The sequence below is a fragment of the Ambystoma mexicanum genome, chromosome 4p (genome assembly GCF_040938575.1).
Source record: "Ambystoma mexicanum isolate Mex_15411 chromosome 4p, UKY_AmexF1_1, whole genome shotgun sequence".
In the NCBI taxonomy this organism is placed as follows: domain Eukaryota; kingdom Metazoa; phylum Chordata; class Amphibia; order Caudata; family Ambystomatidae; genus Ambystoma; species Ambystoma mexicanum.
In genome coordinates, this window is record NC_090927.1 from 1,247,095,529 (window position 1) to 1,247,115,985 (window position 20,457).

General features: G+C 45.7%; 1 protein-coding gene across 2 annotated transcripts in view; it reads left to right on the plus strand.

Annotated features, from left to right (window-relative positions):
• Positions 1 to 20,457, plus strand: part of FSAF1 (40S small subunit processome assembly factor 1) — a 238,174-nt gene that overhangs the window by 146,381 nt on the left and 71,336 nt on the right. For both annotated transcript variants that reach the window (XM_069606909.1, XM_069606910.1), the window contains exon 4: positions 12,357 to 12,452. In XM_069606909.1, coding sequence (XP_069463010.1) covers positions 12,357 to 12,452 — 96 coding nt within the window. The remainder of the gene's footprint in view (positions 1 to 12,356; positions 12,453 to 20,457) is intronic.

Below are 20,457 nucleotides of genomic sequence, written 5' to 3' on the forward strand. Positions count from 1 at the left end.
AGAGGGGAGTCCCTCCCAGTGAGGTCCTGCTTGCCCAGACCCCTAGGGAGGGTCTTGCTGAGAAGTCTAGTCTTCCCTAGCCTCAAAGGGGGTGGCTCCCCTCTGGGGCGAAGCGACTAATGGTTCACATTCAACACAATCTGCGTTTTCAGTGCTAGTCTGTGTGACCAGTCCTTTCTTGGGCTTGCAAATCTGAGATTCACCAGCATGCTTATTCTGCCATCTAGTTTTAGGTCTGGAGAATTACATTATTTACTTCCAAAGTAAAAGTAGACTTGTACAGCGGAGGTCCTGCCATACCATCGCTATACGTGTGCTGGAACCATGATACTTGTTTAGTAGATTTCCGATCCAAGTGAATTCCTTAATTGGAAAAAGGATTTACTTTTTGCTTCAGTTCACAATCTATGCCAGGACTTGCACACCAACCCCCTCTGCTCTCTCAGCTCCACATATTGAATTACAAACATGGTTTGAAGTGTTAAGGAAGTTGCATGTTTATCTGATGTAGTTTTAGAGGGGTCAGCTCTCACATAAGCTTGGCTTCCTCTGAGTTTCTGTTGATAAAACTGGGGCCCCATGAACATTACTCTAGATTCCCTTCTTTGCGATTTATGTGGCATACTTTTATCTGGGAACCACAAGGCTTCCTTTATAGACTGCACATAAGCTGCTCTTCTGAATTGCCTAGTGAGGACTAGGGTAATCATGGGAGATGAGCCATTTACCCACTACAGAGGTCCTTTCATGGAGCGGGTTGCTGGCCCTGGGCCCCAGCGTTTTCCCAACTCTCCCTTTTTGGACATCGCACATGTGACCTTGTCACAGACTTCACATCTGCACTTAGCAGTGTGACATTGAGGACCTCTGCTTGTTTTTATGTTCTTGCTGGATTGGTCGTTGTGATTAATGGGGAATGAATGCAAACGTGTGCCAGAGTAAAACGTTTAGTGTTGCAAAAATCAAGGTCTGTTTGGGGGAACCCAGTCTGTTGCATCTTAATTTTGATATACATATCTAGGGGGACCCTTGGCTTAAGAAGAAAGATACAAATCTCGGACTGAGTTTTGTGGAAGATGAGCTGAAGAAATACAAAGTTAGGCCAAAACGGTTACTACTGCTTTCTGTGGGTCAGAAATTAGAGTAATGTTTTCAAGACATTTTTATTAAAATAAAAGGAAGCCTGTGGGGGGGTCAAAGGGTGCAGGTGTTAGCGTCCCACAGGGTGTTTGCGAGCATGCAAGGGTTGGGGGGGTATAATCTGCCTTCACGACCCCAGCCTGAATTCGGACTAGGGACTAGGGAACAGCCCTGCACCTGACCCAGACTCTGCAAGGACCCTGCACGCTGAGAGCATCGTGTTTGCATCTATTGTTTGGTGGTGTGCACAGTGTGGAGCTCTGCAGACATGTGGGCTGCTTGCCCCTCTAATTAACAAGAGCCCAACAAGGAAGGTAACATTTTGTATTGACCGCCAGATTGTTTTCATTGTCTTCACTGGAAAATCATTGCCCCATCATAAATCTAATCACACTTCTTTGAACAAACACGGGAGCGAGGCTCTAGGCCGGTCGAGGTCCTGTTCTCTTGTTTTCCACTTGACCTTAGTCAGACCACAGCGACCATAGTTGCTATGATAGCCTCATCCATTCAAGAACCAGCCCTGGTATCCGTATCTGGGTTTGGACCAGGACTGGAACTGGGGCAGGGTCCCAAATGAAAACTACGGATACTGAAAAGGAGAAAACGATCATTAATCCAAACTTTCATGGCTCACTGAGATGGCGTAATTTCTGGGGGCCTTAGTCTCGTTGATCGTACTAATTCCTTCGGTGCAGCCCACCTGCTAAGTGAGATCCAGCTATTTTGGGGCACACCTGGTGCCCCCACTAGTAGGCTACCCATGGAGGCGGTGGGGTCAGGGGGAGGGGAGGCAATATCTACCACTACTATGGCCATCAATGCATCTGATCCATGCCGTATTGCTGCTTAATCGGGCCCTCCATGCCCAGAGGGGTGGGGTTAGTGAGAGGATCTGCTGATCGCCCACTCCCCAAGCTCTTCAACTCCATTAGACGCTATCAGAAAAGCCTTATAGTTCCCTTGGCCTAGGTGTTCCAGCCTATCTTTCTGCTCCCATCATAGGTCTGAGCCAGAGTGTAACTTCAGAAGCCCCCCCCCCCATTATCGCTAGGTGAGGTGGGGGGCAATGCACCCAGCATACTTTGTCACCATCTGGGGAGAGCCCTGTACTTGATTTAGGGCTAACTAATTGATTGATTTATTTATTTATAGAGCGCTTTACACCAAGGCGCTGAATGCATCCCTATTAACACACCCTGTTTAGTACAACATTCTAAGGAGCGGCTCACCAAAACCCTGGATCAGGTTGGGGTGGAGGGGGCCCTAGGGCCAAAAGAGTGTTGCTGCAACTGCTATATAGTCCTGGCTGAACATTTGACACTTAATAATCTGCTCCTGTCCCCATCCGAATTGCTGGGAACGGGAGCTGAAGTCCGGGAGCGGGGGTGGGCAGCTACTCTGGTGGGAGAGGGGATGGCAGCTACTCTGGTGGGAGAGAAGCGGCCCACGAGCAATTTAACTGATCTGAGATTTATTGCACCCCCTCCAATGAAGTGGTCTATCTAAACCCCTAAAGCAAGCCTTGGAAATAGATCTGGTGAAGGGACCATTGCAGGGGTCTACTAATTAATGTGAAAGCCCAAGGGGGTAAAGAGACACCCACAAATTCACCATCAGATGGCCCTGCTTTGTCAGGCCCCTGCATTGTGCTGCACCGCCCAAAATACCAACCCACGACTTACTAATGCCCTCAAGTCAATTCCAGCAGACCACCTGTAACCAGGCCAATATTCCTCCATGGAATCCCCAAAACATCTTCAATGTGGTACAGACAGAGGGAAGCATTATTAAACAAAAGCTTACATTGGTTACAAACTTGAAGGGTGTTGTTTTCCTCCAAAAGGGATACAATTGTTGAATCTATCAATTTTCCCAAAATGGGAGAGGATGCTCCTGACCCTGTTGAGATAAAACTTCGAGACTTCAGCGTGACTAGGGATATTCTGAAAACCATCAAGATATGCAACTCCCTGGCAAAAAGCACAATTGAAATGAGCCCGTACTCTTGGGGTCCCTCACCACAGGAGTCCTTTCTGTCAGGTGCAAATGCTATCCAATTGAGGGCCCAAGTCTGGAGTAATGCCCTCCTTTTCCCAGACCCCATTACTTGCTAACCTGCCATACAGACCGAATAGTTAACATAAAGCACTAGAAAATCATGGTCACCGGGCTTATTCTGTTTAGTGTAATATATTTTGGATATTGATAATGATGGGGATGATTATCCAATATGATTGTTGTTGTGTAAACCTTTATTGCTGTGCGCCGAAATAAAGTTAAGAATGAAAATAAAAGGGTTGGATAAAGGCCTTTCTGTCCCTATCCAAAAGTGAGTTTCCCTAGCTATGAAACGAAAGTTGAAGGTCAGTCTGTCTTTTCATCAAATATATAAAATGTCCATGTGTCCAAAACATATAACTTTGACCCTCACACTAAGAAATGAACAGCGAAGAGTGCAAGGAAATGCATCTGACTCCTATTTTGGCAAAAAGTGTTCATTAAAACAAATGGATGAATCCGACAAACTGTCTTTTCCAAGGAGAAGTTCTTGGACCCAGAGGATTTTTCCTTCCCCTGGATATTTCAAGTAAGATGGCAAAATTGTCCCTTTTAAATAAAAAAAAACAGCTTCTTAAGAATGGCACAAAGTATCTCTTCCAAATAATAGCTTCTGGAGGATGGCAAAGTATCTGTCCCAAACAGGTCTTTGAAGATGGCAAAGTTGTCAAAATGGTCTCTTTCAAGCAATAGTTCTTTTAGGATAACAAAGATGTGTTTGGTGTACTTCTTTGCCAAATACTTTGAAAAATAACATGAATTTCTTTATACAACTTTTACTGGACTTCCTGGTATACTCCCCTGCCAGGAATCCTCCTTCTGGGTCTCTCAGATCTCCTGGTATACTATCTTGACAGTTATCCTGTCTCACTCCTGGTATAACTTTACTGGCCTTCCTTGTATACTCTCTTGCCAGGAATCTTGCCTCCCAATGTTCACCGGCTGGTGTATTCCTTTTCATCAGGATTACTTCTTCTCAAGTTCACTGTACCGTTAATTCAGCAAAGTTCTATTCCTTCACTTTGCTACACTTCATTGGCTTGAGGTTCTACTTGTTCCAACTTTCCCCACACTGACATCTAATGTTTGGAGATTTGTTCAAGGTTTGCCTTTTTATATTCTCATTAGCTTTCATTTGCTATGGGTAATGCTTGCTCCAACTTCCCCCATTCTGACATCTCGTGTGTGAAGATTTGTTAAGTTCTGTCGTTGTACTTTGCTTGGTTGGCCTTCAAATGTCTTTTTCTACTTACATGCCTGTCGATTCGCCATGGGTCCCCAATGACTCAGAGTAGACTCACCGGTGGGTTGAAGTATCCCCCACCGGATCCAAAGCATTTAAATGGAGGATCGACTAAGAAATACTGGAAAAAGCATATACAATACAGTACCTGGGAGTCCTCTTTAATACCTCCAATATCCTAAAAAAGCCTGGCAAAATGAATTGCATCTAAAAACCATCCAGTTAGCCTCTCAAGGGGCGATTTTGCACGCCCGTTAAGGGAAATTTTCCCCATCAACGCTATGGACCTTTTACATAAGTAAGGTAATCCCCATCCTGACATACAGTGGAGAAGCAGGATTACATTTATCATGGAAGGTTTGGGATGTCATAGAAGCAACATTTTGGAAGAGAACATTAAGACTTCCTACAAGCCTACCAATTGTAGTGATCCGTGCAGAATTGGGTCTACAGTCATTGTATTCAATAGTGGTATGGAAATCACTAAACCCACTGGGAAAATTGTCAGAAGACGAGCCGGCACTGGGATACCTCTTCCTGAAACAAGATGGAAAAGGGAAAAGTTCAAAGACTTTGAGAGAGTGGAAACTAAAGTGTGAAAAACATCTGAAACACATACACGCTTCAGTAATGCAGTTGATAAATAATCCGAATAAAGTAAAAGAAAAACTAAAGCGAATGGATTGGATTAGAACCATAGAAGCTAAATCGCCTCTAGCCTCTCAAAGAGAGCTTCAAGTATACATAGACACAGGAACACACTCCCAAGCTACTTGTACAAGTTCCCAAGTACAAAAAAACACCATCACTTATTGTTGAGAATAAGAATGAATGTGTATTCGACGAATGAATATCGTCACAGGACAGGACAGCGTGGAACAAACAATGGGCTCTGTAGAGTGTGCAATATGGTAAAAGCCCTGAGACAGTAAAGCATCTATTAATGTTTTGTCAAGAAGCATCTGATGTTCGATCACAGTTCTTGGCTAAGCATGTGGAAAACTGTTCAACGCTTACCATGGACGAAAAATGGCTGTTGTTTCTAGAAGGACGTAAACAAGCTATGGTCTGTGCAGGGATAGACTTTTTAGAGAAATTCAAAATGGATCTTGAATTCCAAAAGTGAAGATGATAACATTCCCTAAATGAAAATTGGTGATTTTGGAAGAAAAGTAAACTAATGAAGAGTTAGCAATCTTGTGATTTTAAGTGAAATAATACCTGTGTGAAAATTGAATATTTGATTATATTTTAATTGCTATGAGATAATGAAATACCAATGTTTATAATGTAAACTAAATAACACAATAAAAAAAATATATATTAACTCCTTTCTCCCGTTCCTCGTGTTTAAGTACCTGGTAATTGTAGTCAAAATCATTTCAATTATTTCCAATGTGGTATTGTTTGGAATTTCTATTCAGAAAACATTAGACAGGAGAAGCTAAATGTGTGTTATGAGTGTATGAGATATGAATGATGTTTTGCCTAAAGTGATTTTCAAGAAGGGGTTTTTGGGGTTTACAACGGGAAGGACTTGTATAGTGACAACAAGCCTTCAAGAATTTAGGAATGATGAAGTCTTCTTCTCCTGAAAGGGAAGAATACTGTGTCCCTCATGATGGGGTCACCACCTTTCCCTGATAGCTGTTTCCTTTCACGTGATCCTCCCTCATAATACCACACCTAGGGTCAGGATCCGGTAGCGGCTGCCGTCCCATGGCCACATGGGAGGAGATCTTTGTCAGGGAATCAGTGATGACTCCATAGGGTGCATCACATTTCTTATCACCACAATACAGTACATTTTATTTGATTTGTAATGTATCATGTCATGTCAGAAGATAATGTTGAGTGTTAGCTTGCGTTTGATTTGGTATAGCTTAACTCGGTTAGGTTGTGTAGGTTGTAGAATGGCTGGCAGCGGAGTAGCAGCTTAACTCAACTGCTCTGGACCTCTCCCTGAATATATTTATAAAGAAAGTGTAATGAACTCCAAGAAAAAGATTGGTGAAGCTGAAAACCCTGCCTCAAAGAAGCCTAAGCATCTCCCCGAGATGGAGGATACCCCCAGCCTTTCGGATGTCTACAAGACTATTCTTCGGGTGGCCCAAGATGTGAGTGAAATCAAGCTGACTATGGCTGAGCTTAACTTGAAGACTGGTCAACTGGATGGCAGAGTCACAGACTTGGAGAAATCGTCCTTGACTATGAGCTCTGAGATTGCTGGCAGCTTTCAAGCATATAATAACTTAATATCTGACTTGAAGAGGGAAAAGGAACAATGCTTGGAGTTGGAGATAAGGCTCAGGGCTAAAAACATCAGACTGGTGGGAGTGGAAGATTCAACAGGAGATGATGAGGACTTGCCTTCCTTGGTTTTCCAAGTTTTTAAGGAAAGTTTTCATTGCCCTACCATCCAAATGAAAGATATTGACTATCTTTAGGATTGGGAAACACCAGGGGGGGAAAGCGAGGCATGTTTTGATTTCCTTTTTAAATCAAATGTTGAAGGAATGTTTAATGAAGGCTGCAAGGATGGCTGGGAACACCTCCTTCAAAGGTAAATCTGTTTATATATACCGTGACTACTCCAAAAAAATCCTGCTCTTGAGAAGGTCATTTGGAGGGGCTAAAGACTTGGCCAGAAAGCTGTCTCTACGTGCTTTTCTTAACAGGAATAATGTGTTTACTATTGTGTTTCCCGAGGGTGAGAAAAGCACTTCAGACCCAGTACAAGCGCTGGATTGGTTGGAGACTTACAAGAAGGGTCTCCCTGTTCCTGCTCTGATCAATGACTGAGCTTGATTTTGATGGTGCATCCCCATTGCCCTCTCCCCCCTCAATAGATCATCTTTTGTTTTACTTTTGTCATCTTTGGACTCTTTTTGCAGTCGGTTTTAATATACTTAAAATGGTGCCGATGGCTGATGACTGTTACTGAGTTTTTAAATAACGCTTTGGAACTTCTTCATTCGTTCAGTGCGCCACGGTACACTTGTGACCTACTTGGAGTTCCATGTTACAGCCTCAGGTGGTGCTCCGTGTCGCTTCCTGCTTCGTTGGAAGAAAGGACCCACTATGAAGGGACGCACAACGCTCACCACATGACACTTCATCAGCTGATCGGGCCCGGCGTTTCCGTCTGCGAACTACTTTTCGTCTTCATGGTCTGAGCGGAGCCTGATTGGCTTCTAATGGAGCTCAGGTACAGGTTTGTGCGGCGAGTGCCCGTTGCTGAACGGTGACGATGAATTTTACGGGTCCTAAGCGTGCCTCCGAACCAGTATGCCTGTAATGTATATGTTCAGCAGCTGATGGGTCTATTACTATATACGGGGAGTTTCCCTGAACAATGCGTTTTCGATACTCCTTTTAAATGCATCATTACTGAACTGTTTGTACAATTTGAACGACGGGAAATACATAGCGAGAGTGATGATGGCTGTCTTGGGAGGAAACGCTGCTGCTGTCAATTAAACAGACTTGGGGTTCAACTGTTGCAGGATGTGACTTCATATGCATCAAGCCTTCAACTGAATGCACAATGAAAGCGGTTTTCTGCTTGTGACGGCCGAAGTGGGGGCTCTGCAGTCTGAGGCCTCATGCATTTGCTGCATTTCGAAGATATGAATGGTGGATTTCATTAAGTATGGCGCCTTTTTAAAGTACTTTTTTTGTTCATTTTCCAGGATCACAACCAAGTGTGTGGGTCTAGAACTGACTCGCCCCGTTGAATTTCACCCACCTTTTGACTGGCAATGGTTTAATGCACTTTATCGTTCATAAAAAGTTTTTTTTTTTCTGTATTTGTTGAATCTTCTGCGTTTTGAGGGCTTCAGCTTTCTGGGGTGATTCATTAGGGGGGTGAACAGGGGTTGAGATAGATATGTTACAGCTAAGTTATGGTATACTGCAGCTTTGACAGCTTTGATATCTTCACTTGTGCCTGGTTCTATACGGAATTGTAGCTATGTTTTAAATGGGGGGGGATGGTGGTGCATGAGGGTTGCCCTTGTTGGTTTGGGTTGCAGTTTACTTTTTTCGCGTTTTTTGAGTGGTATTGGCTACAGGACATGCATGCAGACATATGTTTCTTACAGGAGACTCATATTTTGTCGGATGAAATTCCTAGGTTGGAAAAAGTGGGTCGGTTCAGTTTATGGCTCTTCATTCTCCTCAAGGTCACGGGGTGTTGCCATTTTGTTTTGGAAAAAGCTTCCTATTAAAATTCTGGGTCAGCGTGCGGATAAGGATGGAAGAATGATTGCATTGTTAGTTGAAATTCAGGGAGAATTGTTGACACTGTAATGTATATGCTCCTACAGTCGATGATGGCTCCTTCTTCAGAATGGTTGCGCAGACCCTTTTAGATTTGAATAATTCAAATGTGGTACTTGGAGGGGACTGTAACACTGTTGTTGATCCTTTGCTAGATAGGAGTCAGGTCAGGAGGGTGACTCAGTATGATCTTCATCATCGGGCATTTGGATCACTCTTAGAGGAACACAATTTGAAAGATTTGTGGCGCCTTAAGAATCTAGACAGGCGCCAATATGGTTTCTTTTCTGGTGCTCATGGTGTGTTTTCCAGACTTGACATGATTTTTACTGGTGGGAATGTGTCGGATGGTGTTGTCTCCAGTGAAATTGGTAATATTTTATTGCATGATCATGCCCCTGTTCTTACATTTGGGACTTAAATTTAGGTGTGTTAGGACTTTCTCATGGAAAATGAACACCCCTATTTTGAGGGATGATGACCTTTTGGAACGGATTGTTTCCGAGGCAAATTGCTTTGTGATGGAGAACCGTTCAGATGAGATCAGTGTAGCGAACACGTGGGAAGCATCTAAATGCTGTATGCGTGGTGTATGTTTGGGACTATCTAGTGGTAAACGGAAAAGGGATTAGAAGAAACCGCGGGATCTTGACCTTCGGATTGGTGTAATTTCTTGGGATTTGATGATTGATCTGTCTGATTCGGTTAAATTGGCGACTTTGAAAAAGCTTAAAAAAGAAATGGAAGACTTTTTGTCACAGAGGGCTGAACGTGGTTTGTTCTATTCGAGATGTACTTACTTTGAGAAGGGTGAGGGTTGTGACAGGTGGCTGGCTTACAGGTTGAAGAAAAGGGTGTCTGAGTTGGCAATTGATTCGATAATTGACGGTGAAGGTAGAATCACATTTGATCCAATGAAAATTAACTCGATTGTTCGTGACTTTTATGAGGATCTGTACAGCAATGAGGCTGGTGTTACAGGTAGGGGGGAGGACTTCTTTGGTACTTTGCACTTGCCTAGGATTCAAGATGCAGAGCGTGCTCGTCTTGCTGAGACAATTTCGATTGATGAGATCAGGAGTGCGATTTCAGAGCTGAATGTGGATAAGTCCCCAGGCCCGGATGGGCTCCCTTGTGAATTCTATAGGATCCTCCCGGACTCGGCCTTCGGGCTTCTGAGAGACATGTTTGTATCAAGCAAAATGGTTGGTTCACTTCCATCTAGCACTAGACATGCGTCTATCTCGGTCTTTTTGAAGAAAGGGAAGGACGGTAATCATCCTGCTAGTTATCGCCCGATAAGCCTTATTAATACTGGTAATAAGATTCTTGCCAAGGTTCTTGCTAGGCGCCTGGTGCAGTTCTTGCCTGATTTGATTGGTGAGGAACAGACTGGTTTCATGAAGAAGCGGCGTACGTCTAGTAATATCAGGAAACTGTTGCTCACAATGGAAATGGCGGATAGGATGGACTGTGATGCTGCAGTCTTTGCCCTTGATGCGGAGAAAGCTTTCGACAAGGTTAGTTGGGATTTCTTGTTTTCGGTATTGAGGAGGATGAATCTCGGTGAAGATTTTATTTCTTGGGTTGGGCTACTGTATGCCAAACCTACTGCTGACGTGAAGACAAATGGGGTGGTTTCGAATCCCTTTTGCTTGAATCGGGGCACACGTCAAGGCTGTCCACTTTCTCCTCTGTTATTTATTCTAGTGATGGAGCCTCTTGCAGTTTGCATCAAAGATGTCACGGATATACAGGGTGTTAATTGTTGGGGTGTGGTTCAGAAGGCTTGGCTTTATGCTGATGCTCTCTTGCTGGTGCTGCAGAATTTGGCTGAGTCCCTGCCTTGTCTGATGAGGGTTTTGTCTAATTTTCAAGTTTGTTCAGGATACAAGATTAACCGGTTGAAGTCGGAAGTGCTGCCCCTGTCCAACAGATGTGATAAGACTCTGGTCACAGGGTTGGGGTTTGCATGGTGTGAGGTGTGCTTACGCTATTTGGGGGTGTGGTTGACGCATCCTGTATCCCATATGGTTGATGAAAACATGAGTGGTCATTAGGGATTGCAAAAATGGATTTGGAAAGGTGGTCGCTGCTTCATCTTTCACTGTGGGGTAAAGTCAATGCCCTGAAAATGAATTTAACTCTGAGAATTAACTTTGTATCCAGCATGCTTCCATTGCAAATTAAGAGTAGTTATTGGAGAGAATTAGACCGTCTTGTTCAGGCATTTTTATGGGACGGTAAACCTCCGAGACTTAGTCTTTGGAAATTACAGCTTCCAATCCATTTGGGTGGTTTAGGTGTCCCGAATTTTAGTGCATACCATTTGGCATTTTCGGCTCATTCTTTTGTTCCGTTTTTGAGTGGTGGACTAGACAGATGGGCAGTGGCGGAGTCGAACGCCTATGGGGCCGCTTGGCCCTTAAGCCTTGTTGACAACTAATACGAAGATTTCTGGAGGTAGTATGTTGACGTCATTTTTGCGTGCCTCATGGATGGAAACGTTGTCATTACTAGGTCATGATGCGTTTAAGAGCAGGAATGCCTCTATTTGGCTGAATCCTATGATTAAGGACAATTCTGGGACTGTTTTTTGGCCGGATTGGTTCCTTATGGGTATTAAACAGGTATCAGATTTGGGTAATGATGATCGATGGTTGACTGCGGCGGAGCTGTGGGAGAGATGGAATTTTGGAGGCCTATCTGACTCTGCTTGTAGACGCCTGAAGAGGTCTGTCTGTGAGGTTGACTGGTCTGACTCTTTGGATGTGGATGTTTTCCTGGCTGATGCTGATGGAAAAAAAGGACTGGCCAGTAGACTGTACAAACTAATTGTGTCACATTATCGAGGTAATGACAATTTGCGGAGGATTTGGAGTGAGAGGATTGGATCTGAGATTGACATTGGTGTCTGGCAAAATGTGTGGTAATGTTTCCATGTGTTCGCTGAATCTCTGTGAAAGGTTGCGCCAAATTAAGATTCTGAATCGTGTGTATTGGTGTCCTGAAACACTTCATAAAAGAGGCATGATGGATAATGCAGATTGTTGGGGCTGCGTTCAGGAAGTTGGATCACTGGAACACATGTTATGGAGCTGTGTGCGGGTGAAAGATTTCTGGTTCAGAGTCTGTGATGTGTGTGTCAAGATTTTGGGTGGTGATTCTGTCCTAGATTTTCAAACAGTGATTCTTGGTGGTGATTCTGGGCTGGCTGATGTTAGTTCCGCACTTAAAAAGTGGTCTTTCAGGGCTTTCATTGTGGCCAAACGGTTGATTCTCCGAGGGTGGAAAGGTCGGATCCCTCCTTCTTTTGAGGAATGGTTTCAGGAGATGCATGTCCTGTCCAGGACGGAAAAATTAATTTACAAATTGAAACGTAAACTTTCTTTGTATGAGAAGATCTGGAGTGTATTTAATGATTTATTTTAGGTTTTTTGTTTTCTTGTATGTTTTCCTTCTGTATTTTCTGATTTTTGGACATGATTTTGTTTCTGTATATACTTGTAAATATATGAATAAAAGAAAAAAATTAGGTTGTGTACATTCTTTGTTAAATTATTGTTTCTAGCTTCTGAAGGTAAAACCTGCTTCCACTGGCATCACACTAATTTCTGCTCTGTTTTCCCAGGCCCGCTTGGAAGTGCACAGGTTTGGAATTACTGGATATAAGAAAGAGAAACAGCGTACTTTTGAGCAAGAACGTGCCATCATGCTTGGAGCCAAGGTATTGGTGCCATTTACTGTTTTATTCGTTGTAGGTCTTTATTTTATATACAACTTGAGTCAATGGCTTCATAATTCTGCACAACACATTAATTTCTATGTTGTGTTAAAAGGGGGAGAACATTCAAAGTAATTAGTTTAATTTGTCTTGCTGTTCCAAGTCCGCATTTTTGTAAGCATGAAAGCCAATATTTTCACAAGACTTTGAAAAAGGTTAGTTTCAGGACTTTAAAGAAATTCCAACTTTACATAGTGGACTCAATGACGATTATTTTCAGAGTAGTTCGCCCCGGAGTACTCTGCCGAGGGGTTTGTTGGAACTGTTCTATGCAGAGCTTCTATATGAGGTTGAACATTCTGCGTTGAAGCATTCATGAGGGTTCGATGTGACTAGTGCATAACGTGTAAAACAAGTGTTTTTGTTGAAAAATAAGGAGTGACACCCATTTTGGAAAAATATCCCTTTGTCTGGCCAAGCATCTTCCCAATGACAATCCCCTTCTCAATCTCCTTGTTGGGATTTGAACTGGTTCAGTGGTAGAACAGACATGTATGACTTTCACTGAAATTAGTAAGACCGGTCACTGAATCCATATATTTTCTCATCCTACACCATATCTAAGTTTTAAGAACTTTTATTGGACTAACAGACGGTGAAAGCGGCCAAGTCGTTGGCGATCATGGCTCTCTATGATCGTGAGATGTGGCATCGGCTAGTGCCTCTCGTGGAACATCTGCCGGAGGAACTGTTACGCTCACCTGGCTCCCACAGGGGCGTCGGTCGGATCCGGACGGCTGCGGTCTCCACCAACGTGATGCGTAGTGCAGAGATGACTGGACTGGCCCTCCTAATCTTGTCTGCTTGACCCGTAGAAGTATTCTCCTGCAAGTGGAGGGATGGATTTAGCCACCCGTGGATTCAAGTGATGGCACCCCCCACAGTCCTCCCAACTAATCACCTCCGTAGTGCCCTCTCAGCAATCTCACCTTATATTCTTGAAAGATGAGCTCTCCATCCTGCATGGATTGCAGGGGCGAGTTGATGCCAGTTACTTCGCTGGTTTGAAGGCGTGGGAGAGTTCCGGAGAGTATTGACTGAGGTTCCTGGCAGGGTCCGGTAAGTATCAAGTTCATAGAGTTCAATATGTCCGATGTTTCACTCTTGTCTCCCCTTCCTTCCTTGTCTTGCAGCTCAGATTGTGAGAAGATGCTCTCGTGGCAGCTGGTGGTGCTCGGGTAAGAGTCTGTATTACCCGACGCTGTCCGGTGAATGTTGCACGTGTCCAATGTGGTGTTTTCTCTCTCTTTGCAGTTGCTGTACATGAAGATGTGGAGAGTAATAAAATAATGCCTTCGGTGGTAAATCAGGTAAGTCTTTGATAAGAGTTATATTTGTTGGTTTTCTCGGCTCACCTTGTTTTTTTCTTTTGTTCCCCAGGTGCCGGAGTTCGGCGAAGAAATGATGGAGGCAACGTCGAATCGAAAGATGCTGCGAGGACTGGTGAGTATGGCGCGGCGCTGTAGCTGGAGATGCGACGCGTACAGAAATTATGTTCTTTCCAGGTCCTGAGGCGAGATGGATCCGGAATCGGGTGAGGAATTCGATAATAGTTTGTTTTCTAACCTTGTCCTTTTCTTTCCTCTTTGTTTTAGGAGCTCCAGATTCGAGGCGGGTGTGGTAGAAGACTGGATGCAGACTGCAGGCACGGTGAGCGTTACGCTGCTGGATGTAGAATAATGCGAAGCGTGTGCTGTTGTTCGGGCGTGGTTTAAATAGCCTCCAAAGTAGTTCCAGGTAAGAAGTTCCCCAGAACCACGCCCGAGTAAAAAATAGTCCCTGTAATAAAATAGTCCCATCCCGGCCTCACGTTGGCTTGGACTCACTAGCAGCATGGTCTGCATCAGGTGAGTAAAGTCTATGAGCCTGGCGCCTATGGCGCCAGGACTGATTTCTATGATGAGCCTGGCGCCTAGGGCGCCAGAACTGAACCCAGACAGCCCCCAGCCGGGGCTGTTGGGGTTTTAATAAGTATCTGGATGCCTGCTCCCGGAGCTGATGGGCTTGATCCTGATGTCCGGGAGTAGGCATCATGACAGGAACACTGTAAAGCTGCCATGCTGTTGGTACACGAAGGGGAGGAGGTGTCCAATCATAGTATTAATATTGCCGTTGACTTGGCAGAGTCTGGTGTTAAACAGATTAACAACGGCGTTGTGCTGCGTCGACAAGCCTGGTTTAAGTGCACGGACATTTGGCCGGAGGTGCATTATAAAGTTCTGGACATGCCCTGTGAGAGGGAGCAGTTGTTTGGTGAGAAAATTGATTAGGCCCTCAAGGGTATGAAGGAGGACTCTGAGACTGCGAAGTCGTTGGGAGCTTTGCAGAGTGGGCGCTCTTTTCGCTCCTTTCGTCCATTCCGTGGGGCATCGGGAAATGCCCGGTTTACTTCCTCCAGAGACCGGGGTTACAGTCGGTTTGGTTACTCCTCCCAGGGGTATAGCAGGTCGGCACAGTCGGCCCAGAAGGGGACTTTCAGGCCTCGAGGAAAAGAGGTGCGCAGTCCTCCTCCTCCTCCAAGGGGAGACAGGATAAGCCACAGCAATGACTTTCTTCAGGGGACTCTGCTGGGGGGCATGGTGGCACTACACGTGGACGAGTGGTGCAAGATTACGTCGGACCATTGGGTGTTGGACACGGTGCGTCTGGGCCACTCCCTGGAGTTCAAGTGTTCCCCGGTTTCCATTCCTCCAGTGTATACCGTGCAACCTCACCTTCACATCCTGTGGCAGGAGGTTGTACTTATGCTACAGAAAGGGGCGATAGAATTGGTTCCGGTGGCCGAGAAAGGCCAAGGGGTTTATTCCCATTACTTTGTGGTGAAGAAACCCAACAGCAAGTGGCGACCCATTCTGGATCTTCGGGCGTTCAACAAGACTCTGCAACGCCTGAAGTTCAAGATGCTCACGCTTCAGGAAGTCATTCGGTCTGTACAGCCGGACAAGTTTCTGGCCTTGTTGGATTTACAGGACGCATATTTCCACATTCCTATGCATCGACGGCACTGCAAGTTTCTGCAGTTTGTCGTAGGAGAAGATCATTACCAGTATTGGGTGCTCCCGTTCAGTTTAAAGTCGTCTCCCAGGACGTTTACAAAAAGTGTGGCGCCTGTGTCGGCGTGGCTCTGATGGGAGGGTCATCACGTCTACCCATACCTGGACGACTGGCTGGTACGCGGTTCACCGCCAGGGGAGGTGCAGGGAAGTCTCGGCACTACCATGCAGCTGTTGCAATGGCTAGGCTTCGCCGTGAACTTCGAGAAGTCCTTTCTGTTGCCCTCCAAGGACTTGGTGTTTCTGGGGGCAGAGTTTCGGACTCATCTGGGACTTGTGAAGTCCTCGGACGAGAGGGTTCTGAAGCTCCGGCAGAGTGGAAGATCAGTACAAGGGTGTCGGTCCGGACCTACATGTCACTTTTGGGGGCCATGGCGTCCTGCATTCCGCTGGAGAAAAACTGTCGTCTCTTCATGAGGCCGGTGCAGGAGTTCCTCGCTGACCGGTGGGCTCAAGAGTCGCGGTGCGTGGTCCGACAAGGTGGTGATCGACACTGGTCTGGTGGCAGCTCTTCGATCGTGGCAGTGCTCGGACGATCTGGTTCTGGGCATGCCGTTGCTGGAACCAGAGTTCCAGTTTACAATTTGGCAGATGCCTCTCAGACAGGATGGGGGGGCGCATCTCGAGGGCTCACAGGTTCATGGCCTGTGGTCTCTGGTGGCGTCGCGGTTTCAAATCAATGTGCTTGAGTTGAGAGCGGTACATTGGTCCCTGAAATCGTTTCTGCCACGCATACGTGGTTCGGTGGTGAGGGTGTTGACGGACAATACCGCCACAATGTTTCATAGAAACAGGGGCATGCATTCCAGGGTGCTTCCGAAAGAAGCACAAGAACTTTGGCATTGGGCTCTGTTGCACGACATTAGCGTTGTGGCGTTTCATCTGCCGGGAGTGTTGAATGTTCGGGCAGATGCGCTTAGCAGGGATGTAGGCCAGCTCCACAAATGGCAGCTGAAGGAGCAACAGGTGTCCATGATCTTCCAGAAATGGGGCCCTCCTCTGTTGGATCGCTCCGCAACGAGGGAGAACAAACAGTGCAAGGAGTTTGCCAGCAGGTGGGCTCACCCCGAGTCTCTAGGGAATGCCTTCTCGTTCCTGTGGACAGACCGGTTCGCTTATGCATTTCCACCGTTTCCGCTCATTCGACGGACCCTCCAGTGGATTCGGAGATACCCATGCCGTGTGATTCTGGTGACTCCGTTCTGGGCCAGGCAGCCGTCGTTCTCAGATCTCTTTCATCTGTCTGTGGCAGAGCCAATTTGGTTGGAAGTGACGCCGGACCTTCTGTATCAGGACAAGGGCGCTGTCTGGCGCCACGATCCGGGATCTCTCAGCCTTATGGCTTGGCTCCTGACTTCTCAGAGTTTGACCTGCTAAAGCTTTCCAGTGACTGTCGGCGAATTTTGGAGGCGGCAAGAGCTCCATCCACGAATGGCTCCTATGCGTGTTAATGGAAAAGATTTTGTGTGTGGTCTACGGGCCAGCTTGGGGTGGACCCTTTCAACATTTCACCGGAGCAAGTTCTGCCCTACTTGTTGCAGTTGGCGGAAAAGGGTCTGGCGTTATCCTCCATAAAGGTACATTTGGTAGAAATGTCTAGATTTACTCGGAGGCGGCATGTAGCGCCTCTGTTTAGTGATCGTCTCATCAAGCATTTCTTGAAGGGGTTGTTCTGTACGTTTCCTCCAGTCAAGAAGTTTCCGCCGGTGTGGAGCCTTAATGTGGTTCTGTCAGGTCTGATGAGAAAGCCGTTTGCACTGATGACGTTGACTCCTTTGCAGTTTTTGTCTTGGAAGGTGGCTTTTCTGGTGGCTATTACTTCGGCGAGAAGGATGTCTGAGTTACAAGCTTTAGTTGTGGACCCTCCAAACTTGAGGTTCTTCATGGACAAGGTGGTGTTGGCTACTAATCCACACTTTATCCCAAAAGTGCCAACATCATTTCATAAACTCTTCTATTGTGTTGCCCACATTCTTTGCTGCAGCCTCCACGCCTGCAGAACGGGCTTTGCATTCGCTGGATGTGAAGAGGGCATTGAACTTTTATTTGTATCGTACTCGGGAGTTCAGACTTTCTAAACAGCTGTTTGTGGCTTATGGACCGTCCGTCAAGGGACAGGCAATCACAAAGCAAGGACTTGTTGGGTGTCATCTGCCATCTCATTCTGCCACACTAAAGCTGGGAAGCCTTTGGAGAGGAGTCCGAGGGCACACTCGACGAGGTCTACGGCTTTGTCGGCGTCATTATAGTCGGGGATTCCGCTGGTGGACATTTGCCAGGTGGCCTCCTGGGCGGTGCTACATACCTTTACTCGCCATTACTGTCTGGAGCAGCAGCATGGTGACGATGTGAAGGTGGGACGGGCGGTCCTGCAACGCCTGTTTCACTAAGGTAGGCCCTGCAGCTTTGTGGTATTTGTTTTGAACTTGATCACTGGATGGGTTTCTTGTCTCATGTGATTCTGTTTCTGTATTGGTTTGTATTTACACTCCGCCATGCATGATGGGTACTGCTGTGTAATGTATTAACAGCATGTGAATCCATGAAAGATCCAATGCTGGAGAAGGGAGTAGTTTCTTACCTGTAACTCCATTTCTCCATTGTTGGTATCTTTCATGGATTCACATGCAGCCGCCCCTGCATGCAAACATGGTTCGGGTTGCCTCTACTTTGGAGGTTAAAATCTGACGGGAAGCCGTGGGGGCGGGGCTATTTTTACCCTACCTCCTATTGGTGGTGACTAAAGCACCCAAAAAGGACGTTGATAGGACACTGAAATGTCGAAGTTTTCCATAGGAAAACGCTAAGTTAAAATGCCCGAGGTTCCCAGCCTGACGGGGAATATTTACAGCATGTGAATCCATGAAAGATACCAACGCTGGAGAAATTGAGTTACAAGTAAGAAACTACTCCCTTATTGGTAACAAGTGAAGATCTATTAATAACCACTGAAGCCCATGTAGTTCTTGATTGATCACTTGCTCCCCCCACTTTTTTCCTATCATTTCAACAAAGAACGCTATGTCCAAACTCTCCTTTTAAGGATTTGAGCAAATTAGAATTATGTCATAGAATATCGCAGGCCTGATTAACAAATTGTGACCATGATTGGTAGCATTTAATTGGCAGTAAGAAATGTGTTTGGTGTCAAGAAACATGGTCAGAAAATATTGTTCACAAACCACATTATTTAAGTTTCTATATTCCTGTAAAGCTCTAGAGGCAGATTGAGTAGGTGCTTTTTGACATGGTTCTAAAATGATATTGAATGCACCTTTCAATGTTACATATTGGAAACTTAGATTTACAGGGTGTTCTGCTGTAAATGACTCATGGAGGCAGAGGGCATCCTAATCCTTGTCCTAACACTTCTGTGTGCGTTTTCTGTTTTCTGCCACTGAGGTCCAGCCTGGAGCTCTTGCAGTGCAGCTTTTCATGTTTTCCTTTCGGTGAACACCCATGGGAAAACCTTATGGCACCCATGGGTGGGGGTACACCATTGTACCCCTTAGTGTATTCTTGGACACCTTGGTCTTGCCCACAGAGCAGGGTATAGGCTGGTGGCAGCTACATGCTGACTTGGCAATGCCTCTGAGTGTCCTCCACGTTTGGGACACTCGAGCCCTGTCGTAGCAAACAAATGATTCCTGCAAGATGGCCCCTTTGGCCTCTTGGTTTCTATTTCCTTTGCGTGTTTCCCAAAGTCCTTGGAAGACATAATTTATGTCCCTTCCTCCTTACTGGCTGTTGGGTGGAAATACCATATATGCCTCTGGGGCTGCCTCCTGTCAGACTGACTGGAGCCTTCCCAGGGTCTGTGTGTTGTGGGTTCACCCTACAGATGGGACCTGTGTGAATGGAATCTGAAGTGAAATCACATTCTGTGTTATGGACGTCTGGTTTCTGTGTGTGAGACAATAACTGAGACAGTCCTGACTGAACTGACATGAGTGAGGTGTTGATTGCTGAAAGTATGGGTGCTTACACCAATCTACATTCTTTATTATGGGTGTCAGTGTGGAGTGAATGGCCTGAATGCCTGTGAGCTTGAATGGCTTCCTGCCTGCCTGAATGCCCTTCTGTGTGACTGAGCCTGGCTAAACCTGAGTGAATGGGAACCAATGTGTACAACGGGGAACCTCTCACTCACTAATTTGTTCAGAAGTTGAAGCTGAAGCAAGAAGAAGCTGTTCCTTGAAGCTCAGCTGGAGGAGCAGTCTGCTGCTGCAATTTCTTCATGTAATCCGAAAGCTGCCATGTTCTTTGAAGGTCTGAGCCAGAGAGGACCTGCGAAGGAGACCTCTTCCCCCGAGCTACCAGGTCACAATGGAAAGTCCCCCTCGCTAACGTGAACGGGGGGTAGATTCTATTGAAGACAGGAGGCGAGTATTATGTATTACAATCTTTACTCTGAAACCACAGCAGCAAAGAAAAACGTTTTCAAAGAAAAAAGTTTCAATAGCAGAACTAAATAGAATTCAATGTCCATGCAAGGGGGACTCCCCAATCCATCATGTAGGACAGGTCATGCCCTGCAGGAGACCAATTAGCAAGGACACTCCTCTATATATGTCCTTTAATCTAAACCCAACTCCTCTTTCTGCAGCTGTCTTGCACCAGACGCCCATTGTAACGATCCAACTGCGTAGTGCGGAGAAAGGATCCAGCGAAACTGGAGGGATCGCAACCTCTCCGCAGCCTGAAGCTATGACGAAGCTCTTCTGGATAGGACCTCTCACCCGAAAGCTGAAAATATGAAACAGAACACTGGAATAAGAAACGGAAAACAAAGGGTGGGTGGGTGGCTGGTATAATACTCGACTCCTGTCTTTAATAGAATGTAAACCTCCTGTCACGTTAGTGAGTGGGATTTTCCATTCTATGGCATGACAGGA